The 27,357-nt window shown below is 36.6% G+C and overlaps 1 protein-coding gene across 1 annotated transcript; it reads right to left on the minus strand.

The window, feature by feature from the left end:
- Nucleotides 1–2,552: 2,552 nt before the first annotated feature.
- On the minus strand, nt 2,553–27,357 carry GALNT1 (polypeptide N-acetylgalactosaminyltransferase 1). Its single transcript, XM_009697804.1, has 9 exons — nt 27,153–27,357; nt 20,772–20,979; nt 19,000–19,170; nt 17,413–17,530; nt 16,270–16,450; nt 8,841–8,980; nt 7,614–7,712; nt 6,693–6,827; nt 2,553–4,199 (listed from the first exon to the last, which is right to left on the minus strand). Exons 1-9 carry the CDS (start codon nt 27,355–27,357, stop codon nt 4,053–4,055), a joined length of 1,404 nt encoding a protein of 467 aa, XP_009696106.1. The 3' UTR covers nt 2,553–4,052.

Raw genomic sequence — 27,357 nt, forward strand, 5'->3', positions numbered from 1 at the left:
TAGAAAGATTATCCTACTTTTGCTGTTAACTTGTAACATAGATATTCTCTCTTTTGCTTACAGTACATATCTCAGATTAGGATCATTGCTGCGATAAAATGAAAAGCGACTGCCAAGCCCTTTTGTACAGTACTACCATAAAAATAAAGCTAAAATACAACTTAATTTCATACTGTTAAAACAAACTCACAGATTGAGACAAAAACATTTACAGTTGTAAGTACACACAGATAACTGTTTTGTGACTTTCAGTATGTAAACAGACTGAAGATGACCTAATCAGACCTGGCACAGTGTAGTTATCCAAAGTTTGTACCACAATATGTAATACACATTAACTCAGTTAAAAGGCACTGGTGTTTCTCAATAAATGTCTTCGCACAGGCAAATGAGAAGAGATGGAGAACAGAACACTATCTTTAGAGAATGAATAGGAAATTTATGCTAAACACACTGAGCACAGGACAGAAGGACAAAAAAAGAGCTTACCAGTTTTCTTCAAAATATGACTACTGATTTTTTTTTTTTTTTCCCCACTTACCCTGCATGTATTTGCCATCAATGTCAAATAAGACAGTAGTGGTTTGGGTTTGGTTTAGTTTTTTGTTTGGTTGGGTGTTTTTTTGTTTTGTTGGGTGTTTTTTTGTTTTGTTTTTTCCCCTCCTACATCTGATCTGAACAAAGCAGCAATAAATGCAGAGGCACTGGAGAGCAGAGTGGGATTTCTACTAGAAGTTATCCATATGCCTAATAACACAGGTATGTTACACAGGAAGAAAAAAATAATGCTTGCTTTTTTTTTTTCAGAACAGGTTAAAAAATAGCTAGAGGTTCTAAAAATTCCATCTGGAGACTTCAGTGTAAGAAGACAGATTAGATGGAAAGGAACTGAGTATGCCTGTAACTCTGACAGGACAGAATCAGCTAATGTTCCTGTTCAAAGCTGGGACATAGAAGTGCTATGCCTGCAAGTGGAGGACCCCCAGTGGGAGACCACAGCTAAACAGAGTCACGGAGGAAGCTCACTTTCAGCAGGGAGCTCTGATGACAGCCACCACATCTGTGGTAAGAGAAGCTAGAAGAAAACTGTGTGTGGGAAGCTATTCTGTGCCCATGTTTGTAATGTGCTTAATACGACAGAGTATTTGTAATGCACATTACTGGAGGGACAGGGAATCTTTGTAGAAGCCCTGTGTGTTGTCCACCACCAGAGTACAACTGCCGAGCATGCGTGGTGGTGAGATGGGCAAGCTAAACACAGCCTGTGGCCAGTCAACCAGCACCAGTCACCCCACCACGGGACTGGTCGAGCTAAGGGGCTTTGAGCCAAACATCAAAGGGCTGCAGACAGTCTCCGGTCTGCTGCTTCCCCTCCCCGTGTTTGGCAGGGGAAGGGGACTACTTTTGCAGGTAAGGATTGGTAAGGTATAGGCTGGAAATCAGATTTCTGCTTCAGCTTTCTGACGCTGACAACTTGATACGTGCATTTTTAGTTGTGTGATGATTTTTACTGCAGTTTTATGTGACCAACACATAAAATGACTTGTTGAATTAACAAGGGTAAAATCTTAGTAACTCTGAGGCCTGTCTACACATTTAGTTACATTACAAACCATGGCACTTAAGTTTTGTTAACAGGATATCACAGCAGTAATCGTAAGAATTAAAAATATAAAGGGAAAATGTATTCAATTTCTCCTGTGTTCAGTGCCATATACTTATGAAATCTGAAACACTAAATTAAGAAATTTTGAAAACTTACAGGACTTTTACACAGCACTTCTGATGCTCCTGCTTCGCATTGCACGAAAGGCTACCGACCCTCTGATTTAGAGCCTCTTTGCTCACAATGCTTTTAAAGGGATATATTTTGAGTTTGGGAAATTGTTTCTGAACTAATACATAACCTCATTGTTACACACGACCACCCTACCCCGAAAAATGCTAGTTTGCTAAGATAAACTAAAATAAAATCCAAAACATGACCTGAACCATCATTCACTGCTACTCAGCAGAAAACCAAAAATAGTATTTTGGTGGCTAATATGCAGTATCAGACAACCACAAACTGTCTTCAGAAACAGTATAAAAGCAGAATGGACCACAGAGTATCTAAGGAGCAAGAAATTGTATCAATTACAAACGATGACACTGTCATCCATCCCACCCTCTTCACTGACTGTACCAAAGGAATAAGTCTTCTCACATAACCACTAAGAGAGACTTTTTTTTTAAGTCATCTCGGCACACTTCAACATCTTTCTGACAAATGTACCATATCATTACTTTCATAAATCCACTTCAACCTCATAAGGTTTGCAGGGCTATCCAAAAAGAGGGGTCAGTGAAAGATAGTTAGATATTTAAATGCTTTATCTGATATTAATCCCACATCATCTCATCCTGTGTATTTTTAGAGTGGCAACATAATACTGCAATTTGTTAATATTTCCCCTGCTTTGTGTATGAACACTCTTGTGTACTGCTGCAGAAATAACAGAGATAACACAAATCTAAAGTGGCTGTAACAGCCAAATATAATTCCACACAACTTTTGCATGAGTCTAGGTTTAATTTGCTTTACAGGACAGTTGGCCAAACAATGACATTTATCATAAAAATATCCTCTCCATTAAGCAAGTCTCATTTTTCTTTCCAAAAGAAAATTCAATGTATACTCTGAGCGTTCAGTGGCTCGTTTTCAAGATCAGCCCACACAGATTTTTCTTAACTAAACAAAGCAATTCAGTTAAAAAACGCAGACCAATGTCATGACATAGTCATATTGCTTTTGGCTATGTTAACTTTAAAACCCATGCCAATTTAGCTATTTTTCTTTAGGTTTTATTAGAAAAAAGCAGCAGATCAACATTACAATTCAGAGTCTAATCTAAATATGCACTTGACAATGAAGCACATCTGAATATGAAGTGAAAAAGGATTCCAGAAAACCTTCAGTATTGCCAATCTCCTGCTACCCAAATCATGTGTCTTTTCTTCCGGCTTTCTGATGACTGAAATCAAACAAGGAGCAAAAGAATTATTGCTATGAAAAAAAACCTGTAGTACAGTAGTACGAGTCTTGGGCGCTAAGCATATTCCGTCACATTAACTTAATAATTTCAAAGTGTACTTAAATCTTTTGTTTGGCCATGAAAGTCCATAAGCTGACTGACCCAAGTATAAACTGAAACGGCAGGTCTGGACAAAAAAAAAGTTAGACAGCATGTTAACCTCCAGTTTTCAGACAGTAATAAAAAGATACAATTCCAACAGCCAAGAAATTAAAAGAAAAAAATGAAAAAAGTTGATCTGACATTCAAGAGCTAAGTTTATTCTTATGCTTATTTTGTTTGCGCCCAAAATAATTTTAGACTCACCAGAAAAAAGTATTTATGGACTATCACACAATTGAAAAAGAGAAACAATTGCCTTTTGACTTGGTTATTTTCCCCCACTGAGGTATAAAATCTACATATAAATTTGATACTTCACTATAACAAATTGTACTTTTCATAGTTCTGATTTAGTTTCCATTAAACCCTGTTTACTTTTTGCTTTTAAACCACAGAATTCTTATTTCATGTTACTGAATCTGGTTTCCAGCTCTCTTTCATTTATTTGTGGATCTATATTTAGTAGTCTGGTTACCACTGCTAACCGGGAAAAAAAATTCTTGGAGCTTTCTTCATTAAAACAGCACTTTCAGCAGAGGTTACTGATGTGCAAGCAAACTACGACGATATGCAGCTCTTCAGAGAGACTATTTCATTGATTATGTTTCCACTGTCCAAACGTTCTCTAAATTATTTGCTGGAAGAAACTCTTTCGATCTTGTAAACATCAGTGGGCGCAGTTTCACTAGTATGTGTGGTAGTTTCACATCCTTATACAGGAAGGCTGGTTCACAGCTACTGAATAGCTGCAGGAGTTCTAACAGCTGACGAACTGTGGCTTCTGCAGAGCAGAAGTTTTCTTCTGTGCTACTTAACAGTGTAGCCAAAGTATCAGCCGAGGTAGCCCAGTCAATCTTTGCTTTTCTTCAGAACCTCTCAGAATATTTCTGGAAGGGTGACGTTGCGAAGCAGCCACTGCTGGGAGCGGCTGCCATTGCAGTCTCTGATGCTGGGTACCTGGCTGTCCTCTTCGGTGGCTTTGTCCAGGCACTGGTTACTGTTCACATGCAACAAGGTTAATTTCTTGAAGACAAAATAAAAAGAAATTAGTTTCACAAAAATCACCAGGCATAAGCTAATGCAAAAGTTTCCAGTGGCCATTAAAATTCTTCCATAGGTAAGTAGGAACCAGACAAGATCCCTTGGTTACTGACTCCAGATTCCAATCCTAAAGAACATTTAAGTATGCAATTTGATATTGTAGATACTAAAAATGTTGCTTCATGAAAAACAGAACAGACTGAACTTTTAAGTGACATTCTTTATCAAGCAATATCCACCATTCTTTAAACAGGACTATACAGCTAGGGATCTTTGAGGAGTTAGAAATTAGTTTGGTAAGATACACAACTTCAATTATTAGTTATAATAGTTTTCATCAGATCAGAATGAGCACATTGAATATGTATTCAGAAGTATGCTGTTTTCTCAGCTGGGGACACGAAACTGACCTTACACTATGTCCTTTTAGTACTAAGTTCTTTTTAAAATGTATGTTCTTTAAAAAAAAAAAAAAAAGGTGTGTACAAATTCACATATGTATATACTTTTTCCAATACCTACTAATCTTACTTATGCAATCTTCCATACACCACTCCATCTACCTCCGCACTATCCTCACGGAGAAGAGATCTTCGGAAGTTGCGTTTCCTGCCACTATACTATGGATACTCATCAGTGCATCAACTTGTCTATGGTACTGACAGGCATTACTATCAGTATTTCTTCTCTCTCAGCAGCACAACCAGGACACTGGACTGACTGAAAAGTGGCAGAACAAGCAGTCCTTACGTGCACAAGTGGAAAAGGGTAAAAAAGCCCAACGAAAAACATGAGCACATCAAAACCCCGCACACTTACAGCAGCTGAAGAATGAAAAAGGTAGTTGGAACAGACTTAAGTAGACAAATAACTAACACAGAGCTTCCCCCTCATCACCACCCCACTTTCTTTTTCCTCGTGGTAAACATTAAGGGAAAAGGGCTTCTTACATGCCTCCTGAACAGAGGCAGAAGGAAGAAAAATACAGAAAAATCACCCAACTATGTGGGCACGAGTTCTTGCTAAGTAACTTATTTTCATGCTTTATTAGCCAGCTTACAGTAAAGTTCTGAAGATTATACCTAGATCTTCCACTGACAGAATAAAGAGAAAAAACACATACAGCCAAATTTATGGCTCAGGATTGACACAGAGGAAGTCTGTTTTACAGTCTGTGGCAGTTGTTGCAAGACAGACTATTGCAGTTAGGTGTCTAAAGATGCAATGTTCCTCCCATTGATAAGGTAGAAACAAAGTAAAAAGCACTTGCTGTTTGGTGAATGACTGCATGTAGTAATATTACTCATCTTATTTACTTAAGTCAGGTAAACTAACTACACTAAAACCAAGAATGAATGGTTCCCAAGACTCAAATGTAATCATTTCAATTAACATTTAGTCCAGAAAGCCTTCAAAAGCTTTCTTCAGTCTCCTATTAGCAGTTACTAGCAATATGCAGAAATCCTAGTAGAGATCCACCGTCTTCCACGTTAACTGCCATCCTAATCAAAATAATCACTCATACATATTTCCTTTTAGTTTTAAAGGCTGTAGGTTTCGTTAACACCTCAGCTACCAAAATCTATAGGAAGTCTATTTAGTTAGAAATAAACTCCCCCCCTTTTTTTTTTTTAAATGAATGAAATGACTTTTTAGTAGATAAATATCTACATGTTCTCTTTATAAATAGCCATCATGATTATACTGGCAAGATTCTTCTTCCACAAATTGTCTCGCAACTGTCTTTCACCATAACTGATTTTAAATTAACAATCTTGAGAACTATTTTTTTTCTAACTAGGCATGATATAAGTCAGAGTTCTTGACTGCACTACTCAATCGCAAAATTGTTTTTAGAGCTGGCAAATCAACGATGAATGGATCAATGGTCAATGACTTCTAGATCTGGCAGTTCAACATATAAACTTCAAAGTAAATTTGAACATTATGAACAAGAGAGAATGATTAAAATAAAGCTGTTTTAAGCACCTTTATCTTAAACATACCACAATTAGAAATGTAAAATCTTCCTTATAATTTTGGGATGCTGATTTTTTAATTAGACAAGTATTTCCTTTCAACCTTGTGCAAGATAAGACACAAAGTGCTGAATTTGTCACAAGATTGTTAGCAGTGTCTTTTACTGGTCCAGCAGCTACCTGGAATACTTTTCCATTGTTGATCTCATCATAACACAACATTACACTAGCAGACTATCTTTCTCCAGAGGATCCAAAAGCACACTGAAAATATTCTTCTAAAATCTCCCCCAAAACTCACCAGATAATTAAAATCAATACAGATGCCCCCACTGAGTGACTACACGATGAATTAATAACAGAGCGAACATAATCCTCACTTTGTTTCCTGTTTTGACCATCAAATAGTGGTCCCACACTGGAATATGTTGCTTTGTAGGCTCATGAAAAACTCAAGTTGTCTCATTTTAATCTCACAAGTCATTAGAAAACTTACCACTGGATCATACTCCCAAAGCTGATTTCCTTTTAGATGGTGGCACTTGAGCATAGTTACTGGACCATTAAGTTTGGATACATCTAAACACAAATCATCTGTTCGAATTTCTTTGTTGGCAGTATATGAGAAAACCTAGACAGAAAAAGAATGAGAGGAACTGAAAAAAAAATTCAACTAAAAGATTCCTTGGGCAGAGGGAAGGGGGAACATTTGTGCATTACTTTATTAATATCAACTAATTATTTTTTTCTTTTCCCTTCAGTATGTATAGAGAGACTTTTTTTAAAGAGAATAAATATAAACACTGTATGAACAAGCTCTTCAGATAAAATCGATGGTTTTTTGAATTGCAGACTGCTTCCTGCATAGAAGCAGGAAGATCCCCAATACAAGTAATCTCTGAATATTTGAAAACAATTCCTCAAGAATTATTAACAAAGTAGAACAAAACACCCAGATGTAAAATAAGTTCCAAAACTGACACCCAGAAAAATGTACAGTAAAAACAGCACTTCAGATACAAGGTTTTAGGTTGGTGTTTTGTTTGGGGTTTTTTTAAAATTTTTTTAAGTAATGATGCCAATCAGGAGGTCTAACCAGAAGACAGTTCCAGAGAACCTACAGGAGGTGGTGAAGTATAGCTTATAGCAGTCTCCTCCTCCTCTCATTTCAGTTTTGACTTGAAAGTTGATCTAAAACCTATTGCAATCAGGCCTCAAAAACCTACAAACAACAAATTACCAGCAAATCTTCTCATGCATTTCCTCTTACAGGCATCTTCTTCAATAAGGGTTGCTAAACTTTACAACTGAATTATATTTTATAGGTAAGTACTGGAAGCATCGAAGAATTGTCCTGTCGAGAAGCAGTGTTCCAAATAATATTCAATACATTAGATCATTTAAAAAAATTTGTCACCTGATTGCCACCCATTCCATGGCAGTTAAAGATTCCAACTTTCTCGTTTTCTTTTCTTGCCATGTTATCCAGACATTGATTTGTCTCTACATTTCTTATCTAGGAGTGAAAAAGAGCACATTACCAACGTTATTATTTTTAGAAGAGAATTAGGTCCGTATCAAACCACACCAGCACCAGTTCTCTCTGCTATATACCAGAGGTTATGTGAATGAAACTTAAAATGTAAGAACTGTACTACAATGAGAGACTGCTGTTTGAGACTCAAACTCCCAAGCAAATGTTCAAGCTACCAGGTTACAGAACCATGTTTGTTTCTTTGCTTTCTTTCAGAGATCCTTCCATCTTGGGGACTCTTTTCACTCAAAGACTCAGCTACAACAAAATGGACACAATTAGGTCTCCAACCCAAAACCTTCAGAAGTTTTAAAGCATTCTCCTAGGCACAGTGGGTTTAATTCCCTTTGAAATCATGAGTGACTGGGTTCAATTTCCCCACTTCTCGAGTTACAGCCTTAATCCCTGTATTACTATATAGTAAGCAGGCATGAATATCAAGTCTCCTGATAGTCATGCAGCAGCATGAATGCCTGCTCCCTTTTGTTAAAAGCGTTTCTTTTAAAAACAAGCAGTACAAAAATCACCCTACAACAGGCTAAATATTTGGCTTAACATGACTTGAAGGGGAGAGTAGGTGCCTACTTATTTAAGACAGCATAATCTGTTCTACCTCTACAGTCACTTAAGAAACTTTAAAAAAAAAACAAAACAGAGAAATGCTCAGCAAGGTTTAGGGATCACTGAAATTTGTTGGTCACAAGGGTTCTGGGGGCAAAGTTCACAGCTGTTTTTAGGCAAAGCCCTTGCTTGACCTGGTTTAGTTTTTTAAGCAAAAACTCTGCTCATACTCTACACAGAGAATGTTATACAGAAAGTTATCCATAACTGTACATTTCTGAAGGAATATTTCTAAAGCCCTTCTCTGTGACATTCAGTACTGTAGTAAAAAAGGGAAAACATTCAAATTTCAGTACTGTATACCACAGTTCAGTTTTCTGCCCCACTGAGAAGCCAGATGTATCACTTTACAGATGACAGGAACACAAGTGCAAGATACTTGAACTTTGCCGGAGACGATTTGCTTGCACTACTCAGTTCAGAATACAAACAACTTACTGTGCAATGTACTTTACATAGGGTAGATAAATACATAGGATAAAATCTTACCTCTCCCAGGGAAAAGTAATGGCGTGGAATTTGGGAATCAGGATACACATTCTCCAGGTACCAGGAGAAAGGCTTGCACTGGAGCTTGCGTCTTAGTCCAAGTCGTGATGATATGTCCCCATAATCAACTTTAGTAACTCCTGTGGAAACAAAGAAAGTTTTATTCAATGGCTGCTACTAAATGTTATATAATTCCACTTAATACAAAAATCATCAGTATAATACACTGCTTACATGAAAGACTTTCTCTTTAGAAAGTCATCTCTACACAAAGAAATGATTTTTTTTTTTTTTTTAAATATAGCATTATGCTGCTTATATTCTCAGAGAGGACACATCAGTCTCTACTTGTGACTTCTTTTTCCAGATAATTATACAAAAGATGGAAACGCTACAACTGTGCTACACATGACAATTTCTTACCTGTGGTTTGTGGAACAATTTGAAGGTAGTTGCTTACTACCTTCAGAGGAGAAAGGCTGAAACTGTTATAGTCACTAATGCCATTCTATCCCCAATGGCAACTGGGGTGCAACTCTATGCAGCATAACATAGCAGTCTCCTTCTGTGGAGCACGGAGAATTCCACTTTAATTTAATTCTGTAAGCCAGGTACCACCTGCTGGACCCTTCATCATCTATCTAACCGCACAAAGAAACAGTCAGAAAGCAGCCTTCATACAGGGAACTAATCCTTTAATAATTCAGTATTTGTTCAATACAACTGCAGCATTTGCAGGAAGTAGTTCACCATTAGGACTGTTATCATTTTTTTGTGGTATTTTGCTTGCCTTTTTTCTTCTTTGCTCCTCATTTATCAAAGTGCTCATTCCTCCTGTATCCTTCCATTCCTTTATGGCTGTTTTAATCCCTCCTAAAAATTAATTTGTGCAAGGCCCATCTGCAGATGGGTTGAGGAAGGTGTGCGTGATCAGTAGATATTTTTTATTCACCAGAATTAAGCACTATTGTCATTAATATTCCAGTAATATTAATTAAGGGTAGGATAATGTCTAGTTTTCAGGCATCATGTTCTTTTTGTATTTTCCACACTACACTCCATACCACACACGTCAAAATTAATACACTACCAAAAAAAACCAACCCAAACTAAACAAAAACCCAAACCAAAGAAGCACAAAAACAAGTCCTAGAAATTTAAATTCCCTTTACAGACCACAAATATGGCTCAACTGGCCACCACACTATAGATCTCCAGCTATATACATTTTTCAGAAATCCCTCTGCTTAGAGGACTGTGAATTACCTCTAAAATTGTTGACCTTTTGAAATTGAGTTTGAGACATTTCTGAGTTGGCATACTGTGTTATTAGACCGACCTGCCAGCAGATGGTGTATTTCTACTCAATTGAGACAGATAACTGCATAATTTCAGCTAAATGCTCATAAATATCAATAAAAAAATTATTAATGGCAATATTCCAGAAAGGAAAAAATGCTAACCAGGCTTTTAGGCTTTTTTGTTTTGTTTTTTGGTGTTTTTTTTTTTCTTTTAAACTAAAGACTTTTTAAACAAAGCTGTCAGAGAATTATAGTGGTAAGGGAATGAAAGCAAAGGAAAACTTGTTTTTTAATGAAATTTTGAATAGAGCAAATGAGACTTAAAAATCTCTTGGAATAGAATCCCAAAAACTTGCGTCTGGGCTTTCCAGTCACAAAAGAAATTCCAAAATCAAAAAACACAAAGACAAAAAAAAAAAACCCACACAAAAGACCGCCCTATCTTGACAAAGGCATTTGCTCTACACCAAAAGGAGGACTCTCTCAAGAGATGATGAAGTAATAGGGAAAGGCTGTACCAACCACAGCGAAGTATGGAGTTCTTCATTTTTCAGTGATGAAAAAGCAGCTGATGGATGAAACAGTTATCATGCCATCCTCACAACCACCTTATGATACTCAAAACTCATTCAGATTCTGTTATGCTGACCTTTAGAAAACAACACTGTTGTGGCTTTGTCACATCACTGAATGGCAGTAAGAATTAAAGTCACAACCATAAAGAATTAAACAAAAGTGATACTTAATAGCATACAAGCGTGCTGTTTCTTAAAGCAGTTCTAAACGTCATCATGTAGAAAGAAAAGTGCCAGCAGATTTTCCCTCTGTTACAATGAAATAAGAGGTGTGCATTATATTCCATTTAAGCATTTTCAGTCAGAAAGACTTTTAAAAAAAATCCTCTCTGAAGTTAGGTCTGCATCAAACCGTATACTGACACATAGACTACAGTTAGCATCGGTTAGCAGATGGACTGAATAGCAGGACCGGTATAGCTGTCTTGGGGGTGTCCTCTAACAAGGCCGAATTACTCTGGTTCCTAGGTTTCCGCTACCTTATCTATATTACTCAAAACTAGCTTGAGTCTTCCTAGACATTTGCACTATACAGTGCAGCACCAGCTACTTATGGGTAACAGTTCTTTTGGGGGGAGGGAAATGGAAGCAAACTGGAAAAACTCCAAAGTATAAAGTATATCAAAAACTAAGTACATGTTTAAATCATTATTTCCTCCACAGACCACTAAAATCTATACACACACAACAGTGACATGTACCTGCCAGCGTGTCTGTACTTGTTTTTAAAGGCTCAGCTAAAAAAACAAACCAAACAACTAACCACAAAACAAGAATTGGATTAAATCTTCCTCCCAGGAGACAATTATGCCAGATTCTACAGGTATGTGCATCATTAGGAAGACAATCATGTCCACTAGTTGTTCTTTCAAATATTTGGGTTTGGTTCATTAAAAAACAAATAATCAAAAATGAAAAAAAAAAATTCGGAAATAGTATTTAACAGTACTTGCTAGTGTTGTCTTTACTTGACCATGCAATATATTTTTTTTTCCCTACTCCCCCTGGCCCCAGACCCTAATTACATTAAAAGCCTGCGCCTCCCTGATGATTCTATTTGTCACACAGCTTGCTGTTTGTTGTGGGACAATCGCCTGCTATTTTTCCACACATATGCTTAAAGATGTACTCAAAAATAAATACTGATAACGCAAAAAACCCCACATCAAATCATCCAACCACACCATCACCAGTTCTTTTGTACAAATGTAAGATTCATCTCAGCACTTGCTTGTACTGTCACTATTCTTGAAGAAGTTTGGTATGCAGTACCAGACTACTCTGATTAGTAATATATAATGGTCTTATACCTTTACAAAAACATACATATACACATATATCAGTAGAATAGTCCTGCTTCAGCTTCATTTTCTTTGCCACCTTATATTTAAGCTTCCCATCAGCTGTGTTGCAACTGCTCTGTCATCCTCAAAATTTCAAAAGAGCTGAAGATTTGCTTGCCAAGTTCAACGTGTGGCAATATATTTATGCTACGTTACTTTGAAAAAAAGAACATAATGTTTTCAACATGATTATAAATTGCTCAATCATTTTCAAAAGCACAGTGTGAAAACTTTCATCTAACACTAGTCTTCTGTTAAAAATCACAGAATTTGTTTTTATTTAGTATTATGAAACTCAATAAGCAATAATCATTTAAAACCAATTTGAATAGCTACATTATTTTCATTCCCAACTAATGCTAACAGGGAATACTAGCTGAAAACAAGAACACATGGAATTGCTCAGTACATATTTTGAAGATAGGCTTAGCTACACTGCAAGATGTGGACTCAGTCCCTTCTCTGTCCTCCCTATCAACCATAAATAAAAACATTATCCATTTCCAATCTGTACATACTGAACCTTGAGTTACCATGCTTAGCTATGCAGTGATTAGAAACTAGGCCTACTGATCCAGTTTTCAGGATAACACATCTACGACTCTGTCTAGATGGTTCTTGCTCAGGTAATTCTGCAACACTATCTTTCCAGGCCTTCTGTCTGTCCACTTAGCCCCAGTACAATGGAAGATACCTTCTGGGGCAAACTTTTGGTCAACAATGAAATTAATTTCCATACAAGCTAGACGAGGGTCTACCCAAGCTCACTGGAGCGGCTTTTTGGGATGCCTTCAGCTCACCAGCTGGGATGCAAGAGGCTGCTGAATGACAAGGATGCAGGCTGGACAAGGAGCAGGGGGGTGCATGTAGGAGCTAGAACCCAGACTCACACACAGCATGGAGAAACCACACAGTCTGAAAGTATCTATGCTTCTCCTTTTGATTAAGGATACCAACAAATTCTACATCTGTCAGTTTATCATTAATTAGTAGCTAGGAGAAGGTTAGGGGGAGGTAGCTCTCCACCTAACCAGTGGAGAGCCAGACCACAGGACAAATAATCCTGACAAGTTCAGCAAGTCGAATCAGTTGACAGGATGAACAACCCACAAGTGAGGGGAGGTAATGCCCCATCACCTGCCATGAAAAGCATGGCACTCTCCTCACAGCAAGCTGTTAGACTGACATCTCCATCTCATGAAGCCTCACCTTGGACAATCCAGTCCTATTATTTTAGACTGGAGGAAGTGATGAAAGGCCAGCACTAGAAATAAAGAAGTGTCAGAGTCTGCAGAACAGAACGACCAGAGCCAGGAATCAGACTTCACCTGCATGTGCTGGATCTGTTTTCTGAAAGCCTAAGAGGAAATACTCTGGCAAACAGCACCCTGCTGTAACACATGACTGAGGAAAACTGTCGGCTAATAAGAAAAGACTACAGCTAGCGCCATTACTGCCATGGAGAACAGCTGTTGCATGCAATGAGACAGGCTTGAGTTTGGCTGAGCAGCAGCTGCTGCAACACTTTCCTGCCCAACCTCCATCTGTACCTAACCATTTCTAAGCAGTGAGATGGCTTCTAAAATGCATGAAAGTTTAAACCAGACAAGTAACAATTTCTACTAGGCTGTACATTAAAGAAAAAAGGATGATAGACTTACTTTTCAAGAGGGTAGCTTTCCATTTAACTACGTTACATCAAGAGTAAAAAGTCTCCTGAGTTCCTACCATTCAAGCAGTAAGCCTTTTTTGTTTGTTTGTCTCTCAGACAACATAGATTACATGAAGTGGGAAAGCTATCTGAGAATCTTAGGTTTGTTTTCCTGGACCAATCCCTCTGTGATTCACTATCTTAGGGGAGTAGAAGAGAAAGGATATAAAGGAGGAAACAAATTTCTTGTTAGCTGGGCTCAATAATGCCTGTCAGTATATTACCTCCTTCAAAATCCAAATTCTTATCCACGTCAACTAACAAGAAAAAAATAGAGGGTGCACAGAGGATTGCCTGTTTTCTTTGCTCATCTGCACTCAGGCTTGCAAACCAGCATCAGCTTAAAAGTCCTCACCTTGCTCCTTGCAAGAACACATGACGCTGTCACAGTAATATTGAGAGTACACATTGTACTAGCAAAGAGTTTCACAGGCTGCATACTGTACTCTGCCAGAGGGTCACTACACCGTCATTCTGCAAGAACTAAACATTTACATTTTTATATTAGAAGAATACCTGAAAAAGCAGAGTATGGCTAACCAAGTCAATGCAGCAGAGATTCACTGTGTTCCTAAGACAACTACTGGCCAGAAAGGCTTACTGAAATTTACACTGATGTTATTTGCTGTCAACATGTAAAATCAGGGTCTGCAACATTCAGGTAAGATTGGAGATACCAAAATAACATAAGGTGTTTGTGAACTTCCCAAAATAATAATCCTTTCTAGTTAATATCTACTGGCTCTCACAACTTACATGGATTTGGGAGGTGAGAGGCAGGAGCAGCACTGAGTACATTATGCATTCATTCTCTGAACAATAGGCATTACATCCTAGCTAAGAATGACCCACAATACTAAACACACTCTTCACAGCCCCAGGCAACAAACCAGTTTCAGAATAACCCAACTTATTCAGGTACTACATGATCCTATTCTTGAAACACTTGGAAAGTTTAGTATCAAACTTCAGTGCACTGTCAATATGGATATGGGTACACAAACGAGATCGTGTGCCAGTTGGCAGGTGCAGATGCTCTAAGAGGAGCTCGGCAACAATCCAACACTCCTATCCAACAATCATTCAGGCTGTTAGCATATAAACTATGCAGACGTGCATCTTTTGAAAGGAAAGAAAATATACAGTGCAGTTATAAATAATTAAGTTACTTTCACCATTTCAAAATTTTTACCATATTCTATTTCAAGTTAAATTCTGTCATTCCTTTTCTCCAACAGAAGAATGCATGCATATTCCACAATACTGCAAAGCTATGAAAGAAAGTCCTATCAAAATAACAATCCTACAAAATTCAAGCAGTATAACTCATTTTGTAGCTTACACTTACCACATGAAATGGAAGGACTACAGAAATTATGTATCAAGTAACAGAGCCTTATCATGGTGTTCAGTAATTTACACCTGGTTTTAAGAATTAGGTTATTTTTACAGTTAGGTGTTCCAGCTGTTCAGGACGTTTTAAAATCTGGCTTGGTATGGATGCATAAAAGCAGTATCAACCAAAAATGATTGCACCTATTTATATACAACTTTTCTGAATATCTATACGTCACGTTTGAATTCATAATGCTTCATTAATAACAACACAGGGCTGCAACCACAAGCTGTTAGCTTCTGATTTCACCAAGAAAGTCATAAGAAAAAACTAGTTTTAAAGATCCATCTTCGGAAAAGCAGATGTGGCATATGGAACTACCACTTAGTATTTAAAGTCAAAGGTCTCTAATGTCTCAAGTATTTAGAAAGAATGTCTGTTGCTACCCAAAGTTTGTCTGTCTGTCTTTTCAAACAAAACCAACAAAAAATATTCTGTAATGGAAAGTAATAATTCAGTATTTCCCAGGCTTCCCCTCTTTTCCTGAAAAAAATTTTTTTTTCAGAAAGTTTGAGTTCATAGGAAATTTGCTTTCATATTTTGCATCCTCTTGTTTTGTTAATATCCATTTCAAGAAACATACTAAATATCACCACAGTCAAATGTATTGGAAACTTGCCCCTATACTCTGGATAGTGAAGTGCGAACTCTACCAAGCCAGAAAATGTTAACTTTTGCCACCCCTGCTACAGGGTTTCACTTAAACCACTTCTGATCTATTCAACCTGGTATGTCTACAACATAGAAGCCAGAGGCCAAACTCCAGCACATTACGAGATGTATTTGGATGGCTAGTTTTCAGCACTACGGTTGAGCTCTTCGACATTCCACTGGGCTTTAATTCTATTGCACAGGAAGCTCATTCATAAATCATGTGCACGTTTTTTAAAAAAAAAAAGAAAAAGAAAAAAGACTTCAGGGTACATCTCTGTCTAAAAAAAATTATTTTTCAATTAAGATCTTCCTTTTTGTACATTTTACATAAGCTTTGTTTTACAAACTTCAAAGCAATAATATTTTTATTAAAATACCCATGTTCTTTCCCAGTAGTAATAACATTTTAATTGTTAATAGGTATTTCTCATAACCAAAGACCCTCTCACCTGGGGAAATGATGTAAAAAAAGTTTTTGAATTCATCCATCCAGACTTCTGCAAGCCGCCTGTTATTTTTGTTGATTATCTGCCCTGTACCTCCTGGAAAAGTGTAGGGTGTTGCTTTTCTGAACACATGCCCAACATGTGAACAAGTTACAATTTCCAAAGTGCCACCACACTGCCAGATCTGAAAGTGATAAAACCATTATTGCATAGCTTCGAGTCGTTAAAAAAAAGTTTAAAACCTTTAATTACTTGCTTCTGTTCAAGTTGGAGAAACAATGTTAGTCGAGGCCTAGAACAAATACATACTGCATGGAAGAGAAATGTTTGCTTGTTTCCTGCTCACCAGATAAAGATGCTCACAAGCCTGAGTAAGGCAGTGTAAGAAAGAGTACGTCAGGCCTCACAGCAAGAATTCATCAGCAAGAGGCTACTTTAGAGAGCTGGGCAAGTTGACAGCAAAGGAAGGAAAACGCTCACATGAATCACAGGGAAGTAACAGGTGGTGATCTGTCCAAAAAAGTCCATTATAAAATAGAATCTCCATGTAAAAAAAGCCATACACTTCCCAAGCTAAGTTTCTGAAAATATTTTCAATTTTATTTTGAACATCTAAAAATGGCAGATTCAGAAAGTGGAACTATTACAAAAGCACCCACCAATATACTCTGAGCTGATAAGTAAAGCAAAAGGAAATAGTGCTATTTAGTAGGAACAAACACTGGCTAGGTCCACATCCAAATGAACACATGCAATCATTAAGTTAGAAAACAGCAAGAAGAGAGAGTTTGTAACAGAGGTGTTCAGATTTCACTGACACATTAAACCCTGCACTGATGACATCACCCTTAACTTACGCTCCCCAATTAGCTTTTCTCACTGAACACCTTTTAACACACACACACATTCATTCTTCAGAATGACCATCCCAATCTTTTAATCACAAAGCTCTCCCAACTATTCACCATTCATTTTTCACTGACAGATACAGTCTTTGCTCATCTCCATCGGAGGAACTTGACAGGAGGCGAAGTGCTAACTGCATCAGGAGAGGACACTGATGCAGGCAGCAGATCCGTATTTTAGAGAACTCAAGACACACTGTCCTGAGTAACAAAACACTGAAAAAAGAAGAGTTTTACGTACCCTGAAAGAAATTTCTAAGTTTTCTCCACCCCAGATATCCATTCCAGCATCATATGTTCCAATTTCCTGAAAGTAATCTCTGTCTATTGAAAAAAGACCTCCTGCCATTGTAGGTGTCCTGGGGTGGGGGGGAGGCGTGGCGCAGGCAGAGGGGTAGACAAAAAATAAGCATCAGTCACTATGAAAACATATACTTCAACACATTTCACACTTACACAGACAAAATGGCTTTTTATTTCCCAAGTTCCTAACATGTTCCTTCTCAGCAGGCTTCCATCCAAATTCATGTACCACTGATGTACTCGCTAGCTCAAAATTTTCCAGAGATGGAATCAGTTAGTGACAGTTCTCCTTAATTTCTCACTTCAAATCAGAGTCTGGATAGATAAACAGCCCCTAGAAACTGCTGCCATTCCCAAGAAAGATTTCTGCCTCCGATGCCGGTAACTTATAAAAAAGAAGCCAGTTTCTTACAGGAAATTTATACTTTTGGCAACTGTTCTTGAAAAAGTTATGGGAGGCCATGAAGTGGTCTGCTTGTTTTCATTATTATTGCCACATACAAGAAAATTGTACAGTCAGGGTTACATCCAGATTTTCTTTACAAATTCCTTATTGGTAGAAAAAAATAAAACTCTGCTGGTTTCTCCTAACTTTAGCAATATCTCCCAAATTTCCATTTTTTAACTCTACAAATACAAAATAGGTAAACTACATATTAGGCTGACAATGTAACCTGGTAGTTCAAATATACAAATTATTTACACTTTTAGCATAAATTATTTTCTATCAATAGCCGTTGTCCTGAAATACTTTGGGCTTTTTCTGGAAGACACGTAAAATATAACCTAGGTTGCAATCTAACTAAAAATTTATGTGGCTTTTTTCCCCTAAAGAGGAAAGGGGGGGCGTGTGTGTGTGAATACAGTTAGCCATATTCCGAGAAGATCTCTGGATTTCTTAAATGAAAACCAAACAAAGATCAGTAAAGGTCATATCCTCAACTTTATGGTAAATAAATATTGCCCACTTTTCAGAACAGTAAGGCCAGAAAAATGTGAGTCTGCAATTGTTAAGAAGTACATATTACACAAGTTATCTTTCTCACTACCTTTGTCGTAACATCTACGTGACACGCAAGCATAATTTCACCTCCCATCCATGCCCTTGGAAGATGTTAAGCATATATATAGATGCACACACACACATATATATGCCAAAAATCAATGCATCTTTTCAAAATATTGTTTACTTTGTTAGAATAAAAGATAAAAATAAGGTTCGATAAAAAAAGATAAAAATACGCTTCAATAAAAACCCATGCATCAGTATAAAAACTAGTTAAAAGCTAGTAATTCACTGTTAATTGACATTAAACTTAAAAATATTTCTAAGGTGACAAGCTGATTGCTTCCTTCATTGCTACCAAAAGTTACCAACAACCAATCCATGTAAAAGAATTCTCTGTTGTTCCTTCAACCAGACAAAAATGATGCTACAACACAATTAAGTAGTTACAAGATTAACCTAGAAAGGATGAGTAAACACCAGGTAAACATTTTAACCAACTTAGTAATTTCTCATTACCTAACAGGAAGCGTTCGATCTCCTTTCCGTCGATCCATCTCTCTCTGAGGAACGGGATACCAACGAAAATTCAGCTTCCAGTTGAATCCACCGTAGGTCATGTCAGAACCTGCCATATATTCGAAGGTGTCATCGCTAATTACATCAATGATGGGACACACTACTGTTCTCCTAGAAAAAGCAAAGAACCAAAATCAAATTAAAGTTTCAAATAAGGTGGTTTTTTTTAAATTTTGTTTTTAGCACATATAGTTTAAATTTTCCTAATGCCATCTCTTAACAACAGTACTCGAGATTATTACCATGAAATATATTCAAATTCTGTCCTGCTAATTAGAGTTAATTCATCTAAAGGAAAATGTGTTTTTCTGATACAATTTTGGCATTACTAGCTCTTTTTTAAGATAGTATTTGTATTATTATCAGTAATAAATATTCATCCCTTTGCAGATGGAAAAATTGATCACAGCTTTCTCAGTGCTACATAGTGATTGTATAGAAAACAAGAAGTTTTCGTTTCTAGTTAAGTAGTCAAAGTAACTTCATGTTTTGAAATTAAAACCTGGTCATTAGCTCTGGGGAAGTATTCTTACATGCCCGCAGGACTAAGAAATGATAGTCATTGTTAACAAAGTATAACTACTGCATCACAGTTGACAGAAAGAGGCCTCCTTGTCCACAGTCCTGACATTATTAAGACATATACTCACAGACACTAATTCTAATCATCTTACAGACACTTAAGTAACTGTCCCCTCAAGCAAGTTTCCTCTCACAGAAAGCTCTGTAAAAAGATTCAGGAGTTGCAACTAAATTTGAAGGACTTATTTAGTTGAGCCATTTGCACAAGTTGCAACAATTTATGTATCTTAGTCTCACAAAAAGTGTATTAACGATAACTTAACAGTTAGTATTACGTCTTAGCACAGTGCTGAAGAGTCTTTATTACTTGCAGCTTTTTCATCATGTAATGCCATATTTTGTAATGTTAAATTTTAAAAGTGATTTTTATCTATAACCATAAGAACAAAACAGAGATCTGTAACACCATATTTAATATCTGGTCTATTTAATATGCTATTTACTAACAGACTAGTATGCAACTACAGAGTTACTGCTCTGTTTTATATGATGAATGTTTTATAAAGCAGACCACTCTCACTTTTTTCCCCCCTCAATACAGTTTCCATCACAATATCATGGATAGAAGTGTTGTGAGTATTGACTCATGATAGAAATATAAAGCTATGTTACTGCAGTGTAGATCAGTATAATTCCAGTAACTATTCTAAAATTAGAAAATACATCCCAGAAGAGCAAGTCATGGTACAGATTTCCACAATACAAATACATTACAAAATAAAGAAATCGCAATGAGAATCTGAAAACAGTAAAGACGACAGTTCCTGCTCACAGTGTTGGTATTACATGCGATCAGGGCTCCACTTCTCCCTCAAGAATATCTTCCCAAATTCATGAAGGAATGGGCCAGGCTGCAGACGGAAGACCTCAAATCCCACTACTTTCTCACCTCCATTCATGCTCAGGTCTCCCGATATCTAATACATTATCCTATGCATCCCAATATAGCCTCGCTTTAAACCAAGATTTACTTTTTAAAAGTTGTACTGAATTAGCCTTTTATCCTTACACCAATGAGAATTTATCCAGCCCTTCAGAAAACAGACATTTGCTTGTAGGCTATATTGTAATAGTTGGAACATTTCTTAATAACAAAAAACCCTAACATGGACCAATAGATGGATAATTACCTGTCAGCTTTGATCCTTGCCAGCAGAGGTTCAAGCCAGCCTACTGTACATTCACAATGAGCATCCAAGAAGGTGATGACCTGGCCTTTAGAAGCAGCAGCCCCCTTTAATCTCGCTCTAATCAATCCAGAACGCTGTTCCATTCGAATCACATGAACAGGTACTTTTAATTTTTTCACATAATTCTCCAGAGGTCTTTTCAAGAAGTCTGCAAAGAATGATCAAAACCATGGAAACTGTCAGTTACATAGTTCAGCTTTTCTTTTTGATGAAGAGACTTGAATTAAGAGAGATTTCTTCATTTATTTTCTATGCTTTTCCTACTTTCTCAGCTAGTTTCCTCTGCTGCTTATACTACACTTCACGATATGCCCTTCCATATCCCCATGTGTTTCACTTGCTAGAGCAGGAAGTTCTTCCTCCTCTTCATTTCTTCATTATGGAAAATACCAAAATGAAGAGAATGTAGAATGCTTACACAGAAACCAGATGGGAGAGGCAATTTTTTATTATGGAGTAGATGTGACTTTTACTTTCAAAAACATATGCATAAGTGCTCTTGGACATAACACTTCTATATCAAGAAAATACAGAAAATTATCCGACTAGCTGAACATAACAAATTACCCCCTACAGGAATGTAACTTACACATAATTTCTTTGCAAGCAGTTTAAAATATGATCAAATTCATTTTTCAATTGTGCTCTCTCTAGATTTTTCTGGCTAATATTTTTTTTCTATTAAATTATCACTATTTTTGTCAGGTGTTATAAAGACAAAATCAGCTATACATAAATGAACATCTCTAACACCAACAGACCTCAGCTTAACTGAGGAACAAATTACTCAAAACAGAACCACCATAACTGACTACCATATGCCTAGAGACTCAAAATTACTTGCATTACAAAGAGCTGCCAAATTAACAAATTTCCCATTGCCAGGCACAGTTTTTGTCCATCATGAAAAATTAGACTATGATGGATGATGCCAAAGCAAGAACAAAGAATTGAGGGAGAATGCAATTGGCAGTCACAGAAACAGACTTCTGCAATAACTTGCAGATTTCAAATCTGTAAAAATGACAAAATAGTCTTATAACACAGCTACGCAATATATTAGATTATACACTCAAAGCACATGGGAGTTGTACTACAACAGCGCAAAGCCTGTAGTAGGGTTTAGCATAAGATAGTAAGTACCTCATACAAGAGTAAGCGTGACACTGGAGAAGGGAAAAAAAAAAAAAAAGCACAGCATGAACTCTTCCTGGCTGTTTTGTAAGTCTCAAGAGGCAGAGCTGACCTGAGAGTGATTACCATTCCTTACCACTGCTCTGGATGACTGAGTTCTAATTGCCTCCTCATTTTTTTCTTCTGTGCATTGTTGGACTGTCACTAAAACCCACAGAAATAAGTTCTGACACATCTTCAAAGCTGAACTATGCTAAAAGAGCCTAAGAGGTTGATAGATCTTAAATATTTGTCTCCAGAGAAACTGGAGACAAGTTAACTCTTACTTTGCATATTAACAGAGACTTAAACGAATAAAAGTTTATTAGTAGAAACCAAGTGTACATGTACAACCAAGTGTACATGTCTGAACATTTTGCAGGCCTGCTGAGGTTGAGCACAGACAAAGATCATTTGGCTGACTGAGTCTGTAGCAAATACAATCTCATCTCTTTACAGTGCTTTCCAAAGCCACTAATTTAAAAGAACTAGTATCGTGTTTTAATATAACAGTTTTAATGATAAGCTTCCACGATACACGCAAAGAATAAAACAGTGAAGCATTTCTTTCTCTGCTAACCATCTCATGAGCAAGTCACATAAATCGGCATGGTCCCTCTGCACATTTCATGTGTAGTACTGATAAGCTTTTAAAGTAGTTCTAACCACTTAAAGCTGAATGAATATGGGCTGTGACATTGGTCCTTGAATGCAGAGTTACATTAACAAAATGGTAAAATTCTGTCAAGAAGAAGAAAGAAAGAGAGAAAGATTTCAATAATACAACTGCAGTCAGTCAAGATCTAGCATAAAACAGAAAGTCATGGTCAACATATTGCATATGAAAAAAACCTTAAGTCTTATCTACATTTTTCTCTCTAAATATTTCAAATTTCAATTTATCTTTTCAAGTACTTTTCAGAATTTTTTCCTCTAAGAAACAATCACAGATGTCTGCAGTGTTTTCACTATGGAGGGAATAGAGTTAAGAACAGTCCTTCTCCCATGTTTAACCATGTCCATAAAAATATTCTTATGAACTACCACCTTCTGCAAAACTTCAGAAAGGAGTATTCCCAGAAACAAAACATTGTGCCAGACATTCAGTAACCATGCCCTTAAAATATTACTAGAATTTCAGCAAAATAAGCAAAAAGGTAAAGCTTGATGTCTCATCCCTACAAAAGCATGGAAAATAACTTGGGCATAAACATTTCTGGTGTTCCTCTGCTACCAGCAGTTGGGGTTAAATGCTCAAATCTAAGCAGTGTATTTTCCCTCCAGAGCACTATCTCTTAGAGCAATACACATCCCTCACAAATTGTTCCCTTAGTTCAAGTAGCAAGAGTCTGGAGTTTTGGACTCCTCATCCATCCAAAAACCAGTAATTGTTTCCTGTAAGGTAAGACTTGCTTTTCCTTTTTTAAAAAAAAAAAAAAAAAAAAAGTATTTGAATAATCTTTTAATGCATGCAATACATTTTGGCCTACAAGAAATGCCAGAATCAAGCTGTAGAGATGATTTTCTACACAAACCTATTGGTCATATTTATACTAAATCCTGTATTAAACACTCAAATGAGAAGTTTTATGCATTAGAGAGTCAGTTGTTTATGAGTGACCCAGGATGACAGTGGAGTAGATTTTTAGCATTGCCTCATACACTTCAAACAAAGTCAGGTTTGATAATATTAAAAGAAAAAAAAAAAAAAAAAAACACACAAAACACAAATACTTCTACTTGGGAACAACAATAATTAATGTATTTTCAGAGGTATAACTTTAGATTCATTTAACTCTTTCTGCTGGATATTCCTTTCAAATGTTTTCTGTTTCAAAAGTGTGCATAATTTTACCCAGGACTATGGACAGTTTAAAGAACATCTTCTGTGGCAGCAGCAGAACTAAAAGTCAAAAAAGCAAATATATTTAGTTCAAGTCAAGTGAGAGCATAAGTTGAAAAATACCTTGCCAATTCTATTACTGAGTCACATTTATATGAATATAAATGAAAAATTAAGCTTCAATGTTTTATTAAACGACAACAAAACACAGATTTACCACATATAAGCAGGCAAACAGAGTTTTAAGAAGCATGAATACTTTTACAAGACTTTATTGACAGGAATTTAGTTTTGGTTACATTGCTTTGATCTGTATCTGTATAACTGAATTCTGTAAGTGTATTATATCCTGATGCAATTTGCCTACCACTCCTGGCCATTCAGCACTGACCTAGTTTTAAGTACTGACTAATCCTGATTTCTCTTGTTAACTTTTTTTTTTAAATAGTTACCAAAGATCAATACTTAAAAACTAAACATGCAATTCTGATCAGTAACTACAGAACTATGTTACAGATATGTCTTGTTTCTCCAAAGCTCTTCTTTTCGGTGTAAATAAGTGCGTTATATTATGCAAATTCCTTCTTCTAAGAGCATGACACTAGCAGGTACAAAGTGTGCTTCAGGCAGACTGAATGCTTACTTTATGCCAATTAAGTTGACTCTGATGCTAGAATTCAAAATACACTACTCAGGCTGAACATTTTCTGGGAAAAGCTGCTGTTTTAGTTCAACACAAATAGAATGCTTAAGTAGCACATGCTAAACCCTTCAAATTTTCAGGCATCATACTCTTCCGTTTTGTTTAATGTAAAAGTATGCTTGCTGGAACCATAATAAGTTTTTGGAAAACAAAACAAAGAAAAAACCCAACTTTCAGTAGTTGTTGAAAATAACTACAAATAAAAGATGCCCGAGTGATCTGAAATGAAGATCAGATTTCAAAACTAAATATTGGAACAGGTTCAATAACAACACCAAAAAAAGTCTGAAATACTGTATCTTTCAGCCTGGAATTGAGTTCCCTTGCTTTTATTATCTAACCTAAACCCAGACACAGAACGGTTATCTAGAGAAAGCCACATGCTTTTGCAACTGGACTATAATTCTACTTCATAATGAGGACATGGCTATTACTATGTTAAAATTGATTTCTTCAAAACAGAAATTGAAGAGGCAAAACATAAGAAATATTATGCCTGCATTATTTTAATACTAGCTTGCTCTTTATTTCTAGGTCATATTGAAAGCTAATCTGTTACAATTAATCATTAGCACCGATCTGAAGTAGTGCCAAGGACTGTTTTGACAAATGAAACACAGCACACTTGCAATAAACTTTGTTTTCCTAGCAAGAATCTGTGCACAAAAGCTAACTAACTAAAACAAATGTACTATCTCTGTTCCATTAAGGAAGCACATACCTGTACAATAACCTAGTAAAGGCACTTAGAATCCAAACATCAGCATCCGTATTAAAAAGAGGATTGTTCCCTAGGAACAACTCCAGGAGAGGTGAGCATTTTCAAATGCATTGGAAACAAAAAAATGTGAGTTTTTTATATAAAGGTTGAAAAACTACAAGAAATTGAGGGATGTAATTACAAATTCCCACAAGTGAAAAGAGTGAAAATTTGATCTTGTGCCTTTAGAAAAGCAAAAGTTAATCACCATTCATCTAATCTGAAACACATTTACATGGCAGACTTGCCCTTTGCATGGGCATTCCTCTGCTGCCAGAGCGTAACTGTGTTTAAGGCCTCTGTCCCTTCTTCCAAATTGCACTGAAATTGGAAGAAGCAGTGAACGTTACTATCAGGAAAGAAAGCAAAAGCAAGTTGGGGTGCCTGAGAGAGAAAAGGAACACAGATCGATACAAGCGCAAACACAACTTGAGTGCATGAGGAAAACAGGTTGGTCAAAACTCAGTTAGCTCATATGATCTTTCTTTAGTTTACTCAGCTACTCCACAACTAGCTGTACTCTAGCCCTACGGAGTTTGGAATAGGTCAGTTAATACGCTAAGGCATCATACACACATGCAACCTGAAGAAGAAAGTCATTATACTTTCTACCACATTAGACATGAATTGCAAAAATCCACTCCTAAAGTTCTTCAGCTACAAAACCTTCTGCTAACCACTGTAATCCATGCACCATACTACTATTTAGACCACATGATCTGAAATTCAGTGTCTCCCTTCATATATAGATCTTGTTTAGACAACAGTCAACCATCTTACTCTGAAGTTGGAATTACCACTAGTAGCGGAATATGGATTTTGCATCACTGGAAGCAGAAGCATCAGGCAGAGATGTCGGCATGCTGGGTGTAAAACCCTTCCATGACTAAAGCATCGGAATTCTTGCTGATACAGGTAACAGTCTACAACTGGTGGCTGCCACAACTTTTTTCTAGCAGCCTATTAGCTATTAGTCCTAGTGAAAAACTTTCAATATAGAAATATAGAAAAAAGGGTGACTCAATATAAAAAAATAGAAATGTTTTAGATTAAAAAAACATAGTAACCTCTCATCTCCATTTACAAACACAAGGAAAAAAAGTATCTCTCAATACACTTTATAACCCATACCACCGAGGAATATTAAGCAAGGAACAAGCCAAATATCAACTATTAACCAAAATGAAATATGAATTATTGTCTAGAACATTATTTTTATTTCTACTATAATGTAATTTACAAAAAATATGAAGAGAGTAAAATTTAAATAAAGTTATTTTAAGAAAAAAATCAGCTTCAAGTTTTGTCTATTAATGTCATTACATGTGTAAAGTTTCATTCTGTAGCATGGAGTTTTCATCTGGAGCACTAGTTATTAAAAAGTGGAATCTCTTATAGCATAGAAACTGAATTTCATCTTCCCATGAACTGAAGAATCAAAACTAATCCCTCTGAACGCCAAGCCTGATGGTGTTAGTAGTAGTAATTTTGGATGTGTGTGAGGAACAGAGCCAGCTTTGTTGTTATTCACCAGGTGATTCAAGTACTAAATGCTCTCAAGCTCTAGGAATGTGTTAAAATTCTAAACGTAAAACATGAAAGTTGTAATAGCATAAACCCACTAGCAAACAGAAATTCTACACTGTCAACAGAAGAGTAAATAAGCTTACACTAGTTTTCAGTGGAGAATGACTCACCTGTGTTTCAAAATGGGCATTGCTCACTCTGTCTTCCCCTGCCCCAGCTACTGTGTTTTGCTGAGGAGAGTTAAGCCTGTAGAAAGTCAGTCTCAATTTTTGAAATAAAGAGAGTAGTAAGCTAAGGCATCAATGTTATCGTTACCTCTTTCACTGGCATCATCAACGAGGACGATTTCTTCCAGCATGTGTCGTGGTGACCGGTTTATCACACTATGAACAGTTCGCAGAAGTGTGCTCCAAGCCTCATTGTGAAAAACAATGACAACACTTGTCGTGGGAAGGTTGTCTACATACACCTTCGTTTTACACCTATAAACCAAAATAAGGCATATATTTGTAAAGGGCAT

Source organism: Cariama cristata, unplaced genomic scaffold (genome assembly GCF_000690535.1).
Source record: "Cariama cristata isolate BGI_N322 unplaced genomic scaffold, ASM69053v1 scaffold14163, whole genome shotgun sequence".
In the NCBI taxonomy this organism is placed as follows: Eukaryota; Metazoa; Chordata; class Aves; order Cariamiformes; family Cariamidae; genus Cariama; species Cariama cristata.

Bases quoted from the DNA above. Each gene is read 5' to 3' on its own strand.
- GALNT1 (XM_009697804.1), bottom strand. From the start codon at position 27,357: ATGCCCTTTACAAATATATGCCTTATTTTGGTTTATAGGTGTAAAACG. The intron at 19,171-20,771 runs GTAATTATCCAT...TGCTTTTTCTAG, and splicing joins GCAAGGATCAAAGCTGACAG to GAGAACAGTAGTGTGTCCCA. The intron at 6,828-7,613 runs GTGACAAATTTT...TTTTCTGTCTAG, and splicing joins ATGGAATGGGTGGCAATCAG to GTTTTCTCATATACTGCCAA.